This window comes from Petaurus breviceps, unplaced genomic scaffold, assembly GCF_028583685.1.
Source record: "Petaurus breviceps papuanus isolate PSGF00001 unplaced genomic scaffold, PetGlider_PUasm1.0 91041, whole genome shotgun sequence".
Classification (NCBI taxonomy): domain Eukaryota; kingdom Metazoa; phylum Chordata; class Mammalia; order Diprotodontia; family Petauridae; genus Petaurus; species Petaurus breviceps.
The window spans coordinates 11795279-11815534 of record NW_027187400.1 but is presented as its reverse complement, the minus strand read 5'-3'; the positions used below and the strand labels follow the sequence as shown (position 1 = coordinate 11815534).

Here is a 20256-nt window from a genome sequence, read left to right as displayed (position 1 = left end):
GACTCCAGATTGTTCCAAGGAAACAGAGGTGAGCAGATTGTGGGAGAACCCGGCAAGAGATGAGGAACTGGGACCATGTGTACGGGGTAATTAAGGAGGGAGTCAGAACTGTCAGAACACAAGCCAAGAAGGAGCGAAATATTATAAAAGGGTGTGTTCAAAGGATGTTAAGAACTCTGGAGAGGAAAGAACCTTTAGATCATCTAGAAGACAAACCCCTTTAATTTGAAAGTGAGCCTTTCTGGGTGAATCAAATGGCTGAACTTAAAATAATAACAATGAATGGGTTGTTAAGGGTGTAGGTTCAATAGAGGGTAGGTATACTGGGTCAACAAAACACAGCCAAGGATTGGGAGTTCGGAGGACTTTATGCTGTAAATTGGGTAAATTTGGCCATGCTGCATGGATAGCATCCTATCTGACCCTCCCTGATACCCCATGTCTCAGGAGACTTAATATTCTCATTTCATATTCTTCATCCCTCTGTCCACAGCATCCAACTTTCTGTTTAAGTTACTAGTCAAGGTCTAATTCTGGCAAACATGGAAATACCTGGTATTGACTGGTACTTCCCCTACTCAATATACCAGTCTTTGGGGACTTCACCACCCAGGGCTAGGTTTTGGATAGTCCAAATCCTAGGTCCTTTTTCACTGCACCATGGCCTGTGACTTAACACACAAATTCGTTGATTCTTTGGCATAAATAGATGGCAGTAACAATGGCAAGGGTTGGTGCATTAAAGAAAACACTGAATGACATCACAAGTGACCAATTCTGAAGGCCTGTTCCAGACATGGTGAACTCTAACAGAGGTCACAGGCATGGAGTGAGACCCCTATTGTCAGATGTAAGGGAATGAATTCCCACCTGGAACAGGAAGTCTATTCACTCTTCCTTGTCACTTTCCTTATGAGTCGAACCAACTTTGTACTTGACTTTAAATGTTTTTTTTTCTTAATTTGATTATTTTAAGTTAATTTGAATTAAATTACTGGGAAAACCTAAAGAACCCGTTGCTGGCCTTGGAAAATGCCAACACCCCTACTTGAAGTCTCTGATGGCCCAAGGTAAACAGGCTATCCTTGCTTTACCCTACATGCTTTAGTGTAAGATTATCAGAAAGGTTACCATACCAGGTGGCAAAGACTTGCCCTTTTGACTGTAACAAATGGACAGGGGCCATCTCCTCCTACTCTGCTAGCTCACCAAGGGGCAAAGGGCGAGTTGCAGCAGTCAGCCAAATGGTACAAGTTCATTCCCATAAGTCTGGCAGCGAGTCAAAGGAGGAGCTTGAGAGCTACAAAGAAAATAGTAATAGCCAGCTCTTGATGAAAAGCAGCTTTGCCCTAGGCCGCCTGACACCCGCCTCACTCCCTCAAGTACAGCTTCTCCCTTTCAGCATGATGTCTCTCTAGGAAAGGAGTGGATCCTATGCAACTGAATGCAAAGAGGTCCACTCCAGCGAACCAGACTCTACAAACAGGCCTTTTAAGTCCCATAAAATTCACTGGGCTAAAGTGCTACAATCAAGAAAAACTCTTCCTGGAAGGCCCACCACTGCACAGTCCAAAAAAAATCTTATTTTACATAAAAATACATACGTCAGAAAAAATAACCCACAGGTTTCATTTCAAAACATGGCTGGAACAAAGCAGATGAAAGAATTGTCAGGACAGGAGTGCTTTGGAGTAGCCTATGGCCCACCTCTAGGAAGGGTATAGGGAAGGAAATTATTAGAAATACTTGACCCTCACAACCACCCTGGGGAGGTGATCATTCACCAATTTTTGTGGGCAAAGAAACTGAGGGAGCTATTTGAGGGCACCTCTGAGCTCCCAATGCAGATCCATTGGGCCACACTGCACAAGGATATTAATAAATCAAAGTACTCAACCACGGCATTCCGTTCCTGTAACATGTATTTCATTTTATATATTTAAAACCTTTATACTGAGGTCTATAAGCCTTAACCTGACCAAAGAAGCTAAGAAATCATTTTAGACAAAATTTCTTTTAATAAAAGCTTTTTTAATCCAAGCTGTAGAAGATTTTAATCAGGAGCTGATGAACAAATACAAAACCACAGAGTGAACACCTAAGTATTATTGGATCACTTTGGCTATGGAAATATGGGAAAATTCAAAATGAGGAACTGAGTTCAAGGTCAGCCTCTGGCACAGACTGTACATTCAGCAAAATTCCTCCCTCAGCCTCAAATCCCTAATTTACAAATTGAGTCGATCTTTCTCAATAACTGATGTGATCTCACAGATCCTTCTCAGCTCTGGTAGATCCTCAGCGAATCTGCCTGATATGCTCCTGGATGTCTTTCTGTAATGGGTAGTGATTTCAGAGGCTATTCCAGTGAGCCAACTTCCTGAAACAATGGGACCTCCGTGACTGAGAGCCTTCCAAGAGTAGGCTAGGACCCCAGAAGTTCCAAGTGCCTCGGCTTGGCTTACAGAGTCAGCAGGGGACTCTGGGGGCAACATTAACCATTGTCACTCATGCGGTACCTCTTCTCATGTTATGCAGGCTGAACTTGGCAGAAAGTCAGTTATTCTAAATAGAAGTAAACTCACTATCTTGTCTCCCAGGAAAAACAGGATATACAGGTCAATTGCATAGGTCCTGCCAATGTTATATTTTAGATTTTTCAAATGTTTCTAGGTTAGTCACAGAAACTAATGAAACTGAGAAATAAACTGGTGGGAAAATCAGCAAGAGTCTTTCCACAAACCAATATAAAAACCTACATACATACAATGCACATGAACGTGAGGGAAAAAATAGACAATGCTGCATACTTTAATAAGGTATCCACAATTCAAATAACAATTTAGTCCAATATATTTGCAAATACAGACAGAACAGTCAATGGACCTTCAAAATTTCATCTTGTACCTGTTTTCCCTATACACAAGGTCAAGAGCATTGAATACAACCATTTTTTTTTGCAAAATGTATCTGCTTATACATCCCAGTTTACAGTACTTGGCCTACATAATTTAGAGGCTGTGTTTGCAAGGAAAAAGACCCTAGTTAAAAAAAATGCTATCAACAGCAAATTGAGAAAAATAGATCAACTTTCTGGGGGCTATGTACAGGAGTGAGGGTGTCGATCCTGAGACCAGGCTCTTGCTGCAGCCCCAGAACTGTCTGCAGGAGAAGGAAGGCAGCTGCACTAAGGAAGAGCGGAGCAGATGCTTGCTGAAGTCTTTACCTTGGTGAAGACAAGGATGCTGGGGGGAGAGATCATTCATACAAGACCCAGCCCCCTTTTCCTGGCACAAAATTCAAAGGCTGGAAGCCAACATCAAGATGAGCTTGCCCCACCCTCCTCCTTTTTTTCCATTCCTTTTCCTGTGCTCATTTCAAAGCCACCATCAAGAGCTCTCCAGCTGCTTCTCATAGGATGGTTTTTGTCAATTCTTTGTGCTACTCTCACTATCCCACACATGCTAATTAAATATTCCCCCACCTCCTCAGGGGGCACAGATTGAATATATTACAGAGACAGAAAAAACAAACAAGGAGTGATAATTTTACAGTACAACCATAATCATGGATAAAAAATGAGTTGCAAAGGGACACCATCAAGTTTAGTGCCCCCCACCCCTACATGAAGAAATGTTCTTCTTCATTAAATCTATTTTCTGAGTTTAATTCTTGGCAATTTTTCATAAAAACAAAACACAAACACAAGCCTTAAAACAACCACCACAAAAACTGAGTGGCAGCATCCCAGCCCTCCTCAGCATGCCTGCCATAAGTGAACTTAGAAACACTCAATGGAGGAAACAGCATTTTTGAAAGACGGGCACCGTCTTCAGTCTGAAGTTACACCAAGTTATTTTTCAGGATTGTCAAGACAACCTGCTGGCTTCTGGGGCTCCTGACAATCTGACTAATTAGTAGCAAACGGTATAAAATATCATTATAGCCATATATATATTCCACAGAGAAAAACAACAACATTTAATCAGTTATAAAAAGACAAGGTACATCCTGGGCATTCCAGAACACAAATGAATTCAAGGAAACAATGGACCAAAAGGGACTGCAGTGTGAGAGGGAAGGGGGGAGAGAGAAGAATCTGTTGTCGGGAAGAGCCACATGCTGTCCAAATTCACTTTCAGGTCCATCAATCTTCCTGATATGGATGTCACTTTAGATAAGGTCAAGTTGGTGCTTCCAACCTGACAAGGAGGCAGGATGTGCTGGCTATGGCTCTCGCTAGGCAGTGGCATCTTCAAGTTGCTACCCAATTAAAGTGGTTACAATTTCCCATCATTCCTAAAATGCATCTCAAACAAAGGACCCCTGAGGCTGAAGACTCCCACTTAAAATCAATACTCTTTTGGCTGATTTCACTAACCCGGGAGACCAATCACTGGACAGCTTTGGTGGGTAGACTGCAATCAATGTTGGTGCAGATTACCTCTGAAAAAGCTAGACTTTTTTTTAAGATTAACAACTTGTTTACTTTCATGCTTTATTGAAAGTATAACAGTGGATTAAAGACAGGTATTTGTAAGCAGGTCTACAAAGAATTACTTCTGATGATAAAACTTTGTTCATCTGCTGCAATACAAATCTTTTGTATGGACAAATGCCTCTGGTATGAAATTTGAGCAAGGAAATACAGCTGGATTTCATTCCCTTCCCTCCATAAATTTTTGTTTGTAAACATGATATATTGTTACTGCTACTAAACTTATTCAGCCTTTATCCGAGTCCCACCCTTTACCCAAAACTCCCCTCCCCCCTTAAATATAAAATGGGAAACATTTCCTTGAAGTCTGATGTCCTTCAGTGCAATCTGCTTTATTTGACATAAGGCATTTGGGACAGTCACTTTTGAATGGATTCCTGCCTTCTGGAAGAGTCAAGCAACCATTTATTCATAAATTCACTTTTGCAATAATGCCCTAAAATGTCAAACTCCTCCTTCCCTTATGGTCACTTTAAGCAGTCAGCAATTTTTCATATTATTAATGTCCAAGGAGACCAGTCCCTGGGAAAGGGGAAAAAAAATTTAAGAGTTAAATTATTTAAAAGATGACACCAGCAACAATGATTTCTATCAGAACAAGCAAATACAAGCTCCTCAAGGACTGTGTCCTCTTAAAAGCACAACACCTGGTATGAGCCTTTGACTCCTCAATTGACTGGAGGAAACTGATGCAATATAATGAGAAGGGCTTATCACCTGAGAGCTCACAAGCCCTCCCTGGCTTCTGTATGAAGGACAACTCTTGAGAAAAAGTGCCCTAGCAAATGGAGTTTTAATTCTTCTAGTGTTCCTCCTCACACTGTGGGCACTACCCCCCCCCCACATCAAGGAGAGTGGGCAAGGAGAGTTAGAGGATGCAAGCACCTATGGAGGGTTTTTAAAAGGTTTAGGGACATTTGGACATATTTGTAAGAAGCTGAAGATGGGGCAATCAAAAGGGATTAATTATATATGGAGACAGTGTGGTGAAGACAGGAGGGGACCAGATAAGGTGTATAGGTTGAAGGGTGGGCTTTTGTCAAAGATAATGCAGAGGCTGGAATACAGAAGAACAGAAAAACCGAAATTTTGATTTACCGAAAGGCACTAACATTTTATAGGAAAGCTTACTGTTTGAAAACGGGGGGACACAAGCCTACAACCAGGGGAATATCAGTTCCTCTGTTATACTTCTGGTCAACACCAACTACAAATAAGTAACTTTGCTTAAACCTAGGATGATTAGGAGAAACTGCAAAGAGATTAAATGTGAGTCACGGAATACAAAGGGAAAGAAATAAGCCCCATTTAGCTCTTCCCTATCCCTTTTCCTTCCCCCAGCCAAATAAGCTCTAGAATGAGAAAGGCATCTCTGCTTACTTCTGTCAACAGGTGCTTCCAGTGTTTAAGAAACCAGGGATGAAACTGGAATTTTTTAAAGCCACATTTGACTAAAGAATTGCAGACATAGGCTCGGGATGAAAATTTAATTTTAAAATCAAATTTCACCTTTCACAGTAATGGAAAATTATAACAAGTCCCTTACATTCATGAACAAAATGAATGACAAATGCATCTTACCTTTAAATCCCTCTTCAGGCATACATACTGAAAAAGAAGAATGTCAAACTGAAAAACTTTGTCAGGAAAGCAAATGATGTTCAGTGACTAGTGTTTAAACTCCTGTCTTTAGTGAACTTGATCACCTAAAATTGGTTCCTTAATAATGACTAATAAATTCATTTCCCTGCTGGGTCTCTAGAGGCAAAAGAACAGATATTTCATGTGCTGATTTTATTTCTGTGAACTCTAGTAAACTTTGAAAAGCTTTTAAATGTTAAAAAAAACCTTAGCTTTATTATTACTAATTTATTATTAGTTCTGAAGCACGGACAGGATATCTACATGAACTGATGCAGTAGGAAAAAAGCAGAGCCAAGAAAACAAGATACACAATGTCTCCAATGAGGTAAAATACACACACAACCGCAAATGCAATTGTGGCAAAAACAAGAAAAGCATGGCTCAAAACTAAAGCTGTGGTTGAAGTGGGAAACTGACAAGTGCTAGATGCATGACACGTTTTCAAACTTTAAAAAATGTATTGATTGGTTATGCTGATATTTCCTCTACTTTTTCTTGTCCTTTAAAAATTTTAAATGTTTAATAAGAATGTTTATGTAGAACCTATAACAGACTGTATGTCCATGTCTTTGGGGAGAGGGGAGGGAAGAAAATTTAAAATCTATAAGTAAATGTTGAAAAATAAAAATAAATTTTTTAAAAATCATAAGCAGTGGGCAGCTAGATGGTGCAGTAAATAGAGCAAGTTTTCCAAGCTTCAGTTTTCTATAATGTCCAAAAGTGCACAGCATTCAGCTGCTAGAAAATTTTTTCTAGGAAAAAAATGCTTCCTTACCTTGCATAACATCATCCATTGCTGCATAATCTGCTATAGGTTCATCTGCCTAGGGAGGAAAAAAAATCAATATCAACTACAAAAAAATTTTTTTTCAGAAGTTTCTATTTCAAGAGGAAGGAATTCTAAAGAGGAAACAACCAAATTGACCACTCAAAGACTGACATTGCAACACACTTATGAGAGAAAAGGTCAATTCAAATTCCAAGAGGAAACCTCAAAGAACTAGAGTTCTCTGCATATGAACAGTTGTATGCACTGCTCTTCCCCTGAAAGAATTCTTGACAAGAAAACTTGTGCTTATTAGAATCAATTATAAATACCCTCAGTAATGTGTTATGTTAATGTTACTGTTGTTCTGGGGGTTGGAGAGGAGGTGGGGTAGTGATACTGCTGCATGGAAAACCATGTATCAGTTCAAAATGCTACAAACACCAGCATGTTAAGAAATCATCCTTCAGGGTGGCACAGGAGGACCCGAGTTCAAATCTGCTCTCAGACATTTAAAACAAAAAAAGTAGTGTGACTTTGTGAGAGTCACAACCCAAATGCCCTCCAAAAAACAAACAAACAAAAAAGGATCATCCTTCATGGACTTGTGGCTCAATAACTCAAAAACTAACATTTGGGTTCTTTTACTTGTACAGGTCTCCCAGATCTCATGATTAAGTGAAGCATTATCTCTGTGGCAACCCACAAATACAATTGGGTTAAAGCTTTGATGAAATAATGACTCAAAATGAACACCTCAAAACCCTGGGAATCCCTCACAATGGGTGGAATGATGGAAGCACTTCTTTCACGCCATGGCCTGGAAGGTCAGAGCTCACCTTGTCTCCTAAGCCTTCTAGATAATGTCAAAACTGCCCAAGGTGACAAAAGTGACACAGCAGGAGCAGAGGGACACGTCCAGTGTCCTCCACAACATGCTACCTTCTATGACAGTCATCTTCTTTTGTCAGAATCGGCTTGGAGCTTGAACTCCAAGGGCAGTACTATGAATGCAAGCAGCCGCAAGAAGAACTGATGGCAAAGTTGCCCCGTGAATATTCTCCCAAGAGCATGACATCTTACGAGGCACCTCATAAAAGAAAGACTCAGCGTAATGCAGTGCATTTGGAGTCAAGGATGTCATTTGGATGTCAAGGATGGGGCTGGGCCAATCCCTATGCCCCTTCTGGGTCCAATCTACACTTCACTCTCCAAGTGAACTCCACTCTACCTGAGGACAGCTCTAGTTTTTGAGAGGCTCTTTCTTAAATCAAGCCAACTGCGCCTAGCCCTGCTTTTGTTTTGACAAGCAGAATTATTTTTTCTAAGTGAAACCTCTTTAAATACTCAAAGATACCTATTTTATCCTTAATCATAAACAATCCTCTAGACTTGAGCAAACTCCGAATGTAGGTGTGCATAAAAGTGGATTTTTAACCTGGCATCCACAGGCCTTTAAGGACATCACAGGGATATATAAATGAGCAAAAAGAATGCATCTTTTATTCAATGTGGTTTTTATACTCCTCATTTCATTTTATGCTCTTGAAATCCTTATTCTTAAAACAATCTATAAACTTTACTGAAATGCCAAATGGCTATATAATCAAAAAGGTAACCCCAAATAAGAAACATTGCAAAAATTCAGACTGAACGTTTTTCTTTTATAACTAAATCGATAAGTAAACTACCACCCAAAATATGACAGGCTCCAGAAGAGCAGAAATTTAGGGCAGTCCCAAACATAGTTTTGTAGGAATTAATAAATGGGAGTTGTCCTTGAGTTTGTATCAGAAGAAAAGAAAACTGGTTTGGCAGTGCCAAACTATCTACATTTTCCATGTGATTTTAAAATCTGGGGGGGAATGAAAATACATACAAATTAAAGAATTTTAGGGTTGTATTAGGGAATAATGAGAAAGGGGAAAGGGGGGGAGGAATGGAGACCAAATGACTTGTTGACAGCATCATACTTGGGGCAGTCCCAATGCCTCAGGCCCAGAAGTCATACTAGATATAGGAACAAAAACACAGGGACAAGTATGAAGACGGTCCAGTGTCTCCTAAAACATACTGTAGCACAGTAGCCTATAACTTCAGAAGGTGAATACTGCCAAGAACCAGCCTTTGGTATCCCTCCTACTTGGTGGACATCACCACCCCATTCTGAGAATTACATAACATGACTGTATACATAGAACTTGAGCCAGGTGAGAGCATGTTTCATTTAAGTAACTGTCCATTACCTTTAACAAAATAACGGACTCAGGAATCACGCCAAGGGTACCCAGAGTAGCTGTGTCATCATTGAGGACTTTCCCATCAATTGAAAGATTCTGGTCAAAAGGAGCTACTGAGAAGGCGTGCATGATCTGTTCCAATACAAAACAGAATATGTTTGTTTGTACAAAGGAAAAAAAATCATTCTCATCTAAAAAGAGAACAAGAAGCTCCATAGAGTACAAAAGCCTGGGAAGAATTCAAACTGAATTGTTGAAGCTCAGATCCTAACATATCTGGGAACACTCAAGAGGCCTGGTAGGCAGGAAAGATGGAAGAAGTAAATAACTATTGTCTTAGCAGTCTAAAGGTTTCTTTTCCCCACCACCTACCCCCAAACAAAGGGTAAAACTCCCAAGGAAGGTGGATAGGGGAGGAAGGAAGAAGGCACAAAGGACAAAGTGTGGGAGAGCTAACCTAGAATGCCTCCCTATCTAAAGACCACCTATCAAATGGTCAAATGAGGACCCACAGAGCACTGGCCCTGGAGTCAGGGGGACCTGAGTTCAAATCCGAGCTCAGACACTTAACACAAAAAACTAGCCGTGTGTGACTTTAGGCAAGTCACTTAACCAAAATTGCCATCCAAAAAGGAAAAAAAAAAGAGGTTGAGCTACCCTTACTCAAACTCTGAACATCCTTATCAAAAAAGAAATTAAAGCACTGAAAGCAGGTCAAAAGGCATACTCTTTTAGGCACCGAGAAATTAGGACTTTGCTGGTACTTCTCATGCCCTTAAACTCCTCATGTAGTTGATCCACTACTGATCAAACCTGAGAATTCACAGAATTTCCTCTCAAAAGACAACATAAAAGGATACTGACTATCTGCTGCAATAGAATGTTTCCAAACCATGACTTATGAACAATAATAATGAAAGATCCCAATAATAAACACAATTTCCAATTTTAAGCACAATGCTACTGATGGGCAGGGCTTTATCTGGTTGTGTTAGGCTCCTGGGATCTCAGAAAGATAAAGGGGTTGTGACAGCTGCTCCCTGTTTTTCAGTAGCTCTTCCAAATGGCCAATAGAGGGAGAGGTTAGTGATGGCGGCTCTAAGGCTGACTGTCCGCTCAGATACTTAGCACCCACCCAGAAACACCTGGCTGTGTAACCTTGAGCAAGTTACTTAACCCCAATTGCTTTAAAAAATAAAGTAAAATGAAATCTCATTTACCCTGAATTCTCTATAACCGATGTTTATGTTTTATAAGTGTTTTCTTCACGACTCCAAGTAAGAAAAGTATCACTGCCCATAGTCAAGAGGGTTCATAGAATATTTAAATTACTTAGGGATTCCTATTTCTTTGCTACACAGATTCAGAGGCCTGCAAACTGACACTAGATCAATGAAATGTGAGAAAAAACCTGGTTTTTCATTCTAGCTTCATGATAACTGTTCACAAATGTGGTACTGAACAGGCTGGTAAGAAGCTTTAAGGAGGAAGCAGTGCCCACTTTAGAAGTCAACACACCCTGTTCATGTGGCTCATTTGAGAACTCTTACCGTGCACCTGAAGCCGTTGAAAAGCTAGCCTCCTTACTCACATACCATGTAGGATAAAATCTAGGGTAAAGGGTTGCCACCACTCCTTTTCCTCACCTGGATTTTTAGTTCTTTTAATGTCTGATTAGCTGAAACAAGTAGTGCCTTTTCCCCCCGAACTTTCCGGTGCCGCATGCTCCGCCGAATGACCTGCTTCTGATAAACAATGTAATTCTGATGGGATACTTTCTGCCTCTTTGTTCCACCATTGGTCTAGGAAAAAGCATCCAAAATGATCGAAATTACAGAGAGCAACACACTCTTAAAACAAGTAAGTCTTAAGGACAAACCTAAACCTAAAAGACAGATGCAGACTAGAGTCTCTAAATAATCAACATCTGGGTCTTGTACCATATTCAAGTAACACACAAAGGTTAAGAGGAAAGGAGACAAGGCCCAGCTTAGGAGGGGCATAAGACAATGGCACGGAGGGAGTTTGCAAGTCCCCTAACAGGACAGCAATGGACTTCTGACACATTCTCTGCCACTCACCCCTCCCAATTTTACCAGGCAAGCTGAATTCTAGCTTACAACAAAGCATTTTTGATGTGGAAAATAAAAAGAAAACAGCACCATAACTCACTACCCAAGTCCTTCAATTACTAGCTAGTGACCTTGGCCAAGTCACCTGTATTGCACCACAGGGATGCTGTGAAGCGTGCCATTTAAGAATGGGGGTTATGAGACATCCTAGCACACAGGGGTGATAGAAGAGCTAAGTCTCATGTGAGATGCATGGGAGAATATTGGGGGAAAGCTCAGGAATTCAGTAAGCATCCTAGTCACAAGGACAGGGAATACAGGCTGAAAGAAAATGCTGTACTTGAAAATAAAAGAGAAAGGAAGGGAATGATACAAGAAGGACAGAATTGTACACAGAGGACACAGGGAATGCGAAGGGCAGAGTTCCAGACACTCTATTTAGAACTACATAGCACAGAGAGAACAGAACAAAAAAGGGGCAAACGCACTCCAAAGGAATTCCAAAAGGCTGGTCCCAGAACAAAGTCCCAATCAAGAAAATAACTAGTTGTATTCAGCTTTGGAAACACTTAGGATAGAGTCTTAGGATTGCAGCTAGTAAGACTGTAACAGACATGTCTTTTCTCATGTAATTTCTCAAACACCACTTCTTAGTTGTTTGCCAAGAGAGTGTGGGGCATGCAGCATATATACAGAAAGATAAGGGAAAGCAACAGGGACATGGAAGGAGGAGAGAGGACAGTGAGCTGGAGATCAATGTATGAGACCACAGCAAGACTTCAGAACATCCTGACACACTGGGCTGGGGAACATTAACAGTGAAATTAAGAGAATGGCTGATCAATGAAAGACAGGAAGATCAGATTATCTTTTGCAACTAAAACTACAGCAAGGCAAAAGTCATAAGTACCCAGTACATTCCTACAAATATCTTTAGAAGAGGCTTAATTATTAAGTAAACTGCAAACCACATTACTAAAAAGGGAAATTATTTCATCTCTTTATTAATCCTAAACTTCAATTCAAGAGGGGACTCTCTGAAAGCACTGGTTCTTCTTCTTTGGTAGCTTTGATAGCAGATGGAAATTGTTTTATGGGGCGGCTAGGTGACACAGTGAAGAGAGCACCGGCCCTGGAGTCAGGAGGACCTGAGTTCAAATCTGGCCTCATACCCTTAACACCCCCCCCCCAAAAAAAACCCACCACCAAAACAACAAAACCTATTGTGATCTTTCTTGGCCAAGTCACTTAACCCCAATTGCCCTCCAAAAAAAGAAAATTAAAAAATTAAAACTGGATTGTTTAGACCTACCCATTAGTAATCCCTCAAACCTGCAACATTTCCTAATGTTATTTGAATTTTCAGTATTAGTGATAATGTATTAATGCCTACAAAAATCGAAAAGTAAAGCTTCAATCCTGTGAGATGAGAAAGTTTTTATTCATAAAAAATGGAAAGGATTTTGTGATGTTTAAGTGAAGCAAATAGAAAACATTTTAGAGTCAGCTTAAAAATGAGAATTGATCAAGATTAATGTCAAATTAATTCTGGCATTTCATTACCATCTTACTCAGTCTTAAGATTCTTTCTGAATCTTAGCTCTTAATTGTTATTATTCATTCTATTCTTAAAAGGGTGGGCGGCCAGGTGGCTCAGCGAGTAAGAGGGCCAGGTAGCACAGTGAGTAAGAGCACCGGCTCCATTGTCGGGATGACCTGGATCAAATCCGGGCTCAGATACTCAGCAACGCACCCAGAAATAACTGGCCCTGTAACCTTGAGCAAGTTACTTAACCCCGACTGCTTTAAAAAAAAAAAAAAAGGTGAGCACTTTTAAAATTGACATTTCCCAGCTTCCAGACACTGAGATTCAACAATGAAGTTAGCAATCGAGATTTAAAGATATTTCTCATCTTAAGTTTTTTTGAGTTTATTTCAGCATCAACATAGCAGAAACATGTTATCCTCTCCTCAGAACTCTTAACATATTTCCTATTCCCATTAATAATATCCACTCTCATTAGTCTGGCTAACAAGGACCTTCCAATCTGGTATCACCTTAGTCTGGTCTCTTGGGGGGGGTGACCTCAAAATAGTCAGCGTCACGACGTAGATAAAGCATCCTCAAAGTACCCTGTATAAACATGATAGACCCTGCATGACCCTGGCTAGTTTACTTATACTTACATCCTTTTCTTGTTCAAATTTAAGATTTCTTCATAACAAGTTGCATTACCTTGCTTTACCTTTGGGTAAGCACTTTACATGAGGCATTTAATTATTAGTTAGCTCAGGATCAAGCAAACAAATGCCAGAGATTTGAGTTTCATAGTCAGGTTTCTTTCTCATGGTCAAACCTCAGCCATTTTTCTCCCGTAGTATGCCTGGGAGTACTAGGATGTTTGGGATTGTGTGTTTAAGTGTCCCGTTGTAAGAAGCTCCAGATCTTCAAATCCCATCAGACAAAAAACTTGTCTTATCTTTATGCTTCTCCCATAATGAAGCTTCTCACATGTGTGCAAATCTTTAAGGCTTTCTTATAAACTTATCCAGCAGTTAAACATAATTCCATTTTTTTTATCAGCCCCACAAATGTATTTGTGCTAGGGAATTCCCTAAAATATCATTTATAGAAGGATAGACAAAATGTGCAATGAGGAATAAAAAATACCTTCTGATACTTACCTGATTAAAATCTGGGTCTTTTTCCCCTTCTGGCCTGGTTTCCTCCCTATCCTCTTCAGTTTCTGAACTACTAACATTCAATTCTGGTGCTGCATCCTTCATTACCTGAAAAGTAAGAGCTTATGATCAACAGCCAAGAACAAGAGGCCTTATTAAAGTCAAAGGGCAGTAAACAATCTGATCTTATCCAACTGGGGACATTTTATCTATGTTGCACAGGATGCTGGCGCTGCATGACCAGCTCTAGAACTGCAATTATAGGGGGCAGGGGGAGCAGAAGAGAACCAATGGTAATGAGACTTTGGCGGTTCACCTAAGTCCGATTCTAAAATCTTGTATCATGACTTGGAATCAAAGGTGGATGGGAGGTAGGAGGCTTAGTATCAAATGTTTAGGAGCTGGAATGAACAAAGGTATCTGGGTCAATCTCTCATTTTATAGACAAGGAAACTAATAGTCAGGGAAGAGAATGACATGATCAAGATCACACAGGTATTTAGTGACAAGGCAGGTCTGACTCCAAAGCCAACGTACTGTACAGAGTTGCCTCCTACTCAATGGCAACGTAAAAAGCAAGTTGGAAAGGCTTCAAATTAAAAATGAATGCATACAAAATATGTGCCTGTTGTAAAAAGAAGTCCCAAGTGTGAAGGGTAAGGAAAACTCCAAGAGGGCAGACAAACAGCAATTATGCAGTAAAGTCAGAGGTGTAGAGCCCCAGTTACTTCAGTTTAGGGAGGAGGGTTCTTCTTAGTAAAGACTGAGGTGTAGGTGGACGAGGTACAGGTTCTCACTAGGAACAGTAAGGCTTTACCTACTTTTTCACAGCCCCTCTCCTCTTTGCCCTCACACTGCCCCCAAATGATTTAAGCATTTAAATTAACCACAAAGTTCAAGATAAAAATAACAGCTGCTCACAGCCAGTACCTTTTTATTATCCACAACTTTATGTACATATATAGTGGCTTGAGTGTATTCCCGAAGATCCCTCTGCTGTTGACACAATAATCCTTCCCTGCATTCTGGACAAAGACCTAAAATGTTTAATAAGGCAAAAAGGTTTGAGTAACTAGAGTAACAAATGACACAAGTACAAACAAGCATAATGGAGCCATTCATGTGTTCCAGTGATTTACAAGTTACTTTGGGCTCTCCACCTCTCAACACCTTTGAAGGAGAAGTGCAACTAGAAATGATGCCAGATTGTTACAGTGAGAAGACTGAAGGAACAGTGTGTGTGTGGGGGGTGCCAGCATTGCTAGCTTCAGTTAGGTGAGAGGTGGGCCGGTGCTCTATTCACTGAGCCACCTAGCCCACCCTGGAACATAGCAGGCACACACATTAAGTATTGCTAATGTCAATAAAATATGCTCTCCACTTACTTTAGCCATGTGGAAAGCACAGAGCCTTTCACAGACACTTGCTCCCTGCTGGGTTAAATTTAATTACACCTATCTGAGATCTGCTATAGATTCTCCATACCCCATGCCCACCTAAAACAAATGTATGAACAACTTCACTTACTGGGCTCTGACGTGTACAGCATCTGGGAAGGGTTTGCATCGTCTGTTTCAGCTTTGATAATTTTAATTTCATGATCCACGACAAATAGCTTTTGTATCATCTCCCACTCACTGGGCCATATGAGAGCTATACTGTGCAAAGAAACACCATTCCTTATGACATTGTGAAGTCAAGTTCCAATGTTTTAGCTAATACAAATATTCTAATAGCAAAAGCACTAGTGTTGATTAAACATGAATAGAGGGGGTGGCAAGGTGGTGCAGTGAATAGAGCACTGGCCCTGGAGTCAGGAGGACCTAAGTTCAAATCCGGCCTCAGATGATTAACATTTACTAGCTGTGTGACCTTGGGCAAGACACTTAACCCCAATTGCCCCTCAAAAAAAAAAAAAAAAAGCAAACATGAATAGAGCATCTAGGAAAGCTTTGTATCCCTGGTGATTTAGCATAGTCCCCGACATAACAGGTGATCAACAAATACTGGCAATTTTCTTAAAAGGTAAAATGAGGCTTAATGAACACAGATTAACAGTTATCCCTTCCACATCATGACTCTTCCCCATCCTGGTTTCAATATATTGTGGGTTGTTGTCATAACCCAGGAATTTTGAGTAGACACTCAAAAGGCCAGCAAATGACATGGGAATCTTGACATGCAACTGAAAAATGCATAACACATGTACAGTATTGTACAATAAGATGCTGGAAGTACCTCATAAAAAGAAAAAAATTCAACTGATATTAAGGGTGCGCCAAAAGATCATGGCAGCACAACATCCTTAACCTGTGACGTGGAAAGGAAAACAGTATAAAACTCATGATTTAGAATGCTCTAGTCCAAGATTTCTCTCTGACAAAGAAATCAAGTCTAGAGATGGGCACAGAGCAGGGTACTTCCTGAGCAGGAAGGAAATACAAAGCATGAGATACTGTTTATATTCTAACTAAAATTACCACTACTTTTGCAGTGGCACCAATGTAAGTTGGAAGAATCATTTGACTGCTGAGTATATCCCTGCAAGCTCTCACATGTCCGCTCATATCTCCTGCCTAATGAAAAGGTCAGCAACCCAAGAAGGAAGATAAGCGCTTGAGTAAACCCAATGATTTTCCTACTCTTTAGTGCTAAGTTCTAAGAGGAAAAGACATGTCTCTTCCCAAGAAAAAAAGGAGAATCAAATTCCATTCAGAGGCAAGATGCCCTTCTAAGATTCTAAGAAAGAGTAGAATAATTTCAGACAAACTTCAAAAATCACTTCAAGAAAGAATACACATGAACAGAAAAAACTCACAGTTTAGAATCTTCTTTGGTCATGGAAGCAAAAGTAAACATAAGTCCACCATGAGGACAGAGAAGAGCACTGTTTCCTACTGATGATACAGGACTACATCTGGTAGGCCGCCTATTGCAAAGCACAATAAAAATGAGCACAATTCTGATTTGAATGGATGAATGGAGAAAAAAATTGCAACTGTGACAATATATGCAGTACTTTCTTCTAAAATAAGGAGACAGGTCTAATGTCATTTTTTAGATGGATCTTGCTAAATAAAACAGGGAGATAGACACATGAAGTTATTGCAGGACTATCATGAGGGCATGATGTTATCACATATTAAGCAGAAAGGACACCGTATATTCCTGCCAAAAACATACTTTCAATCCAATCTTTATGTTTCTAGCCCAGAACTTTGCATATGTGACCTAAAAACTCATTTTAGGGTTTATCACCCTGCTGAGGGCAGTGAACCTTAAGGATATGGCAATGTAAAGTCTGTATAAAGAGAAATAAATGTTCTGACTTTCTGATTTAGAGGATAGGGAAAGGAAGGGGAGGTGTCAGGTATATGTACCTTGGCAGAACTGGAGGTGGAAGGAAATTTAAGTAGGTGGAAGGAAAGGAGACAAAAGATGAAATTAAGTAAAAGTTTTAAAAATACCTCACAAATTTCCTCCATTCTTCTACAAAAAATTGGGATACAATATAAAGTACATCCGTCTCCTGAAACAAAAAAAAAAATCACATGAAAAAAAATTTCAGTTTATACCCACAAACATTACATGATTCATATACCAGATTAGTAAAAAACACTAAGGCAGCATTAAATCATAAACAAAATGACCACGTCATTTGTTTTATAACAATTTTTGCAGTTCCATTTTCATTTCTTGTTATTAAAATTGCATATTTTTCAATTATATAATATTACTGAATAGGGCCTTTTTAACTCACAGCCAAGAAATGCAGGTCAAAGGGAAAATTCATTTAACTGGCGACTTGAGATGGGTCATCAGGCCCTATAGCAGAAGGCTTTTAAAACAGTTTTCTTATTAGTCTCTTAAATTCAGCATACCTGAGGCCAATTACTAAGACAGGGTCTGCTTTTGTCTTGGAATAAGTTCGGGAGAGAAGTTTTTTGCTCATTTGCAATCATCTTATGTAAGGCTTCATTTTCTTCTCCTTCTCTTTCGAGAATCTGCAGAAGAAAAGACCTATCAATTCTTTCCTTCCAAAACAACTATTATGATAATGTACTGGGGAGGTAGCCCAAGTTCTCTCAAATAACACAGAAGACATACACACCTTACACTGGGAACAGCATTCTTTGTAACTTGGAAATTCTGGAGCTTTTGGAAAGTATTGCAGCAGTTTCCCCCAAGCCTCTTTAGAAACAAGCCGTCTCTCATTTTCTGTTATACATAAATTACCTGTAAAAAACCATCTTGCTTGGTTTTGAAAAAGAAAAAGCACAACATACAGTAGCCTTTCCTGTATATGGAAGAAAGCCTATAAATTCACACGCCTTGCTCCCTGACAGGAGACGGAATCTTCACTCTTACTTCCTAACTGCCACAAATCACTGCCAACTGGGTGCCTATTTTAAGCTGGCCTTTGCAACTGCAACATATAAACTAAGTTCACTAGTCTTTCTAATAACAGCAGCGTAAGGGGCCACTGATTATTCAATGTGAAAATTTTCCAGTCTTCTTGTGCCTACATATATTAAGATCCTTTAAATTAATTAGGAGCTTTGCAGGCTAGCAAAGTAAGTGCAAGTATTCTGTGTGCAAAGACTAGTAGTTCTATATGGAGATCAATACATTCTGGGTGTTAGTTTAAAGGAGGTCAAGTTTTGCTGGAGGGTGTAGAACTATGTAAGTTGACAAAGTGGTTACTCATTTCATCCAAAACAGTCTGATTTTAGAAATCAGAATGCAAATAATTTTGACAGTTATAAATATATGTGAATTATAACTGAAAAGTAGGTGAAGACAGTAGGAAAATTCTAATTGGCTGCCCTTCAAGTTACTCAATTCATACTCAGCACTTATCATTAAGAGACTTCTACTCTGGGACCTCTTCGCTACCTAAGACAGAAACTATGTGTAAGGCAACTAGTTCCCTACTTAAAACTTCTTAACTGATTAAGATTTCCCCTAGACACCATTTTCATGAGTTAATGTTACTTAAGGAATATACTTTTTATTAAAAAAGGTTAACTAGAATAGCCATTAACCACAGAATACTGAGCCAATGCAGATATTTGAATATGAAGTTATATAAACATGAAATATTTTAATTTGTATGCTTTGTGGCTAGGATTGTTCCTAAATATCTTTAAAAGGTAATGTCAAAATACAGAAACTCTGCTTGGGGGGGGGAGGGAACAAACAGGGAGAAAAAAAATTGTAACTCAATTTTGTGGAAATGAATGTTGAAAACTAAAAATAAATTAAAAATTTGAAATACGGAAACCAATCAAACTAGAAATTATGACAAATACCCAGTACCCAGTCCTTTGCTCTATTCCTTAAAATATTTCTAAATACAACTTTGCTGGGCTTTGTAAACCACAATGACCAATGAAGGATTAATGTGATCCTAAAACTAATAGCATCTAGAAATTTTTCATCTCCCAAAGACCTATTTCCTGCAAAGTATAAAATTCTTAATCCAATTTTAATATTTTAATAGATTTTCTGGAAATGAGGGAATCAACAGTTTTCATTAATAATCGTAAATAGTACATTAACATAGGTCACCCAGTGCCCTCATGAGACTTTTTAACAAACCGGAAAACGTTATAATCAATAAGCAGTGTGACTTTTCAAGGCGGCAGATACTGGTAGGCATGGAATATTTTCACAACTGAAAACTGCCATAAAATTCTTTCACTTCTATGTGATGCTGACAAGAGATGCTCAAATAAGAATAGCAAATAGGCCCAAGAGTCAACGCACACTGTCAGAAATGTGTTGACAAGAATATGGCGCCAGCATGACCTTAAGTTCACATACCAGGTGGGTCAGGAACAATGTCTTTCTGCTTATTGACTCTGCAACCTCTGCAATCACATTCCATTCCATTTCTTCATTAGTTCCAAGGCACATTTACATGCCCTCTACCCTTTTTAAATTCAATTTTCTTTTATTACCAGTTCCAAATTCTCACTCCTCACCTCTACCCCTCTCCTATCCATTAGGAGAGCAAGAAAAACTAAACAAGCAGTAGGGAACCTGTGACCCTCTAGTTCCTCAAGTGCAGCCCTTTGACTGAATCTAAAACTTCACAGAACAAATTACCTTAATAAAAGGCTGGAGGTTACCCACCCCTGATACTAAACCCATTACAAGTATGTATAACCATGCAAAAAATGCATTAGCCATACCCAAAAAAGACACTATTCAATAGTGTCTTTCCACTATGGAAAGGTTGTGAGCTACATACTGGGAAGCTTAGAGACAAACATGGTAGAAGTCACCAATGTAGTTTGAGAATATTACTTTGCAAACTTTAAAAACAAAACAAATGTATGTTATTATCCT

General features: G+C 39.4%; 1 protein-coding gene across 3 annotated transcripts in view; it reads right to left on the bottom strand.

Annotated features, from left to right (window-relative positions):
• Positions 1-1998: 1998 nt before the first annotated feature.
• Positions 1999-20256, bottom strand: part of USP48 (ubiquitin specific peptidase 48) — a 59810-nt gene continuing 41552 nt past the window's right edge. For all 3 annotated transcript variants that reach the window (XM_069078479.1, XM_069078478.1, XM_069078477.1), the window contains exons 16-27: positions 18014-18138; positions 17784-17906; positions 17370-17431; positions 16721-16831; positions 15430-15560; positions 14833-14939; positions 13906-14010; positions 10795-10950; positions 9155-9280; positions 6918-6966; positions 6080-6106; positions 1999-5020 (exon numbers count right to left, since the gene is read on the bottom strand). In XM_069078479.1, the coding sequence (XP_068934580.1) occupies positions 4998-5020; positions 6080-6106; positions 6918-6966; positions 9155-9280; positions 10795-10950; positions 13906-14010; positions 14833-14939; positions 15430-15560; positions 16721-16831; positions 17370-17431; positions 17784-17906; positions 18014-18138 (1145 nt within the window). In that variant the 3' untranslated portion in view covers positions 1999-4997. The remainder of the gene's footprint in view (positions 5021-6079; positions 6107-6917; positions 6967-9154; positions 9281-10794; positions 10951-13905; positions 14011-14832; positions 14940-15429; positions 15561-16720; positions 16832-17369; positions 17432-17783; positions 17907-18013; positions 18139-20256) is intronic.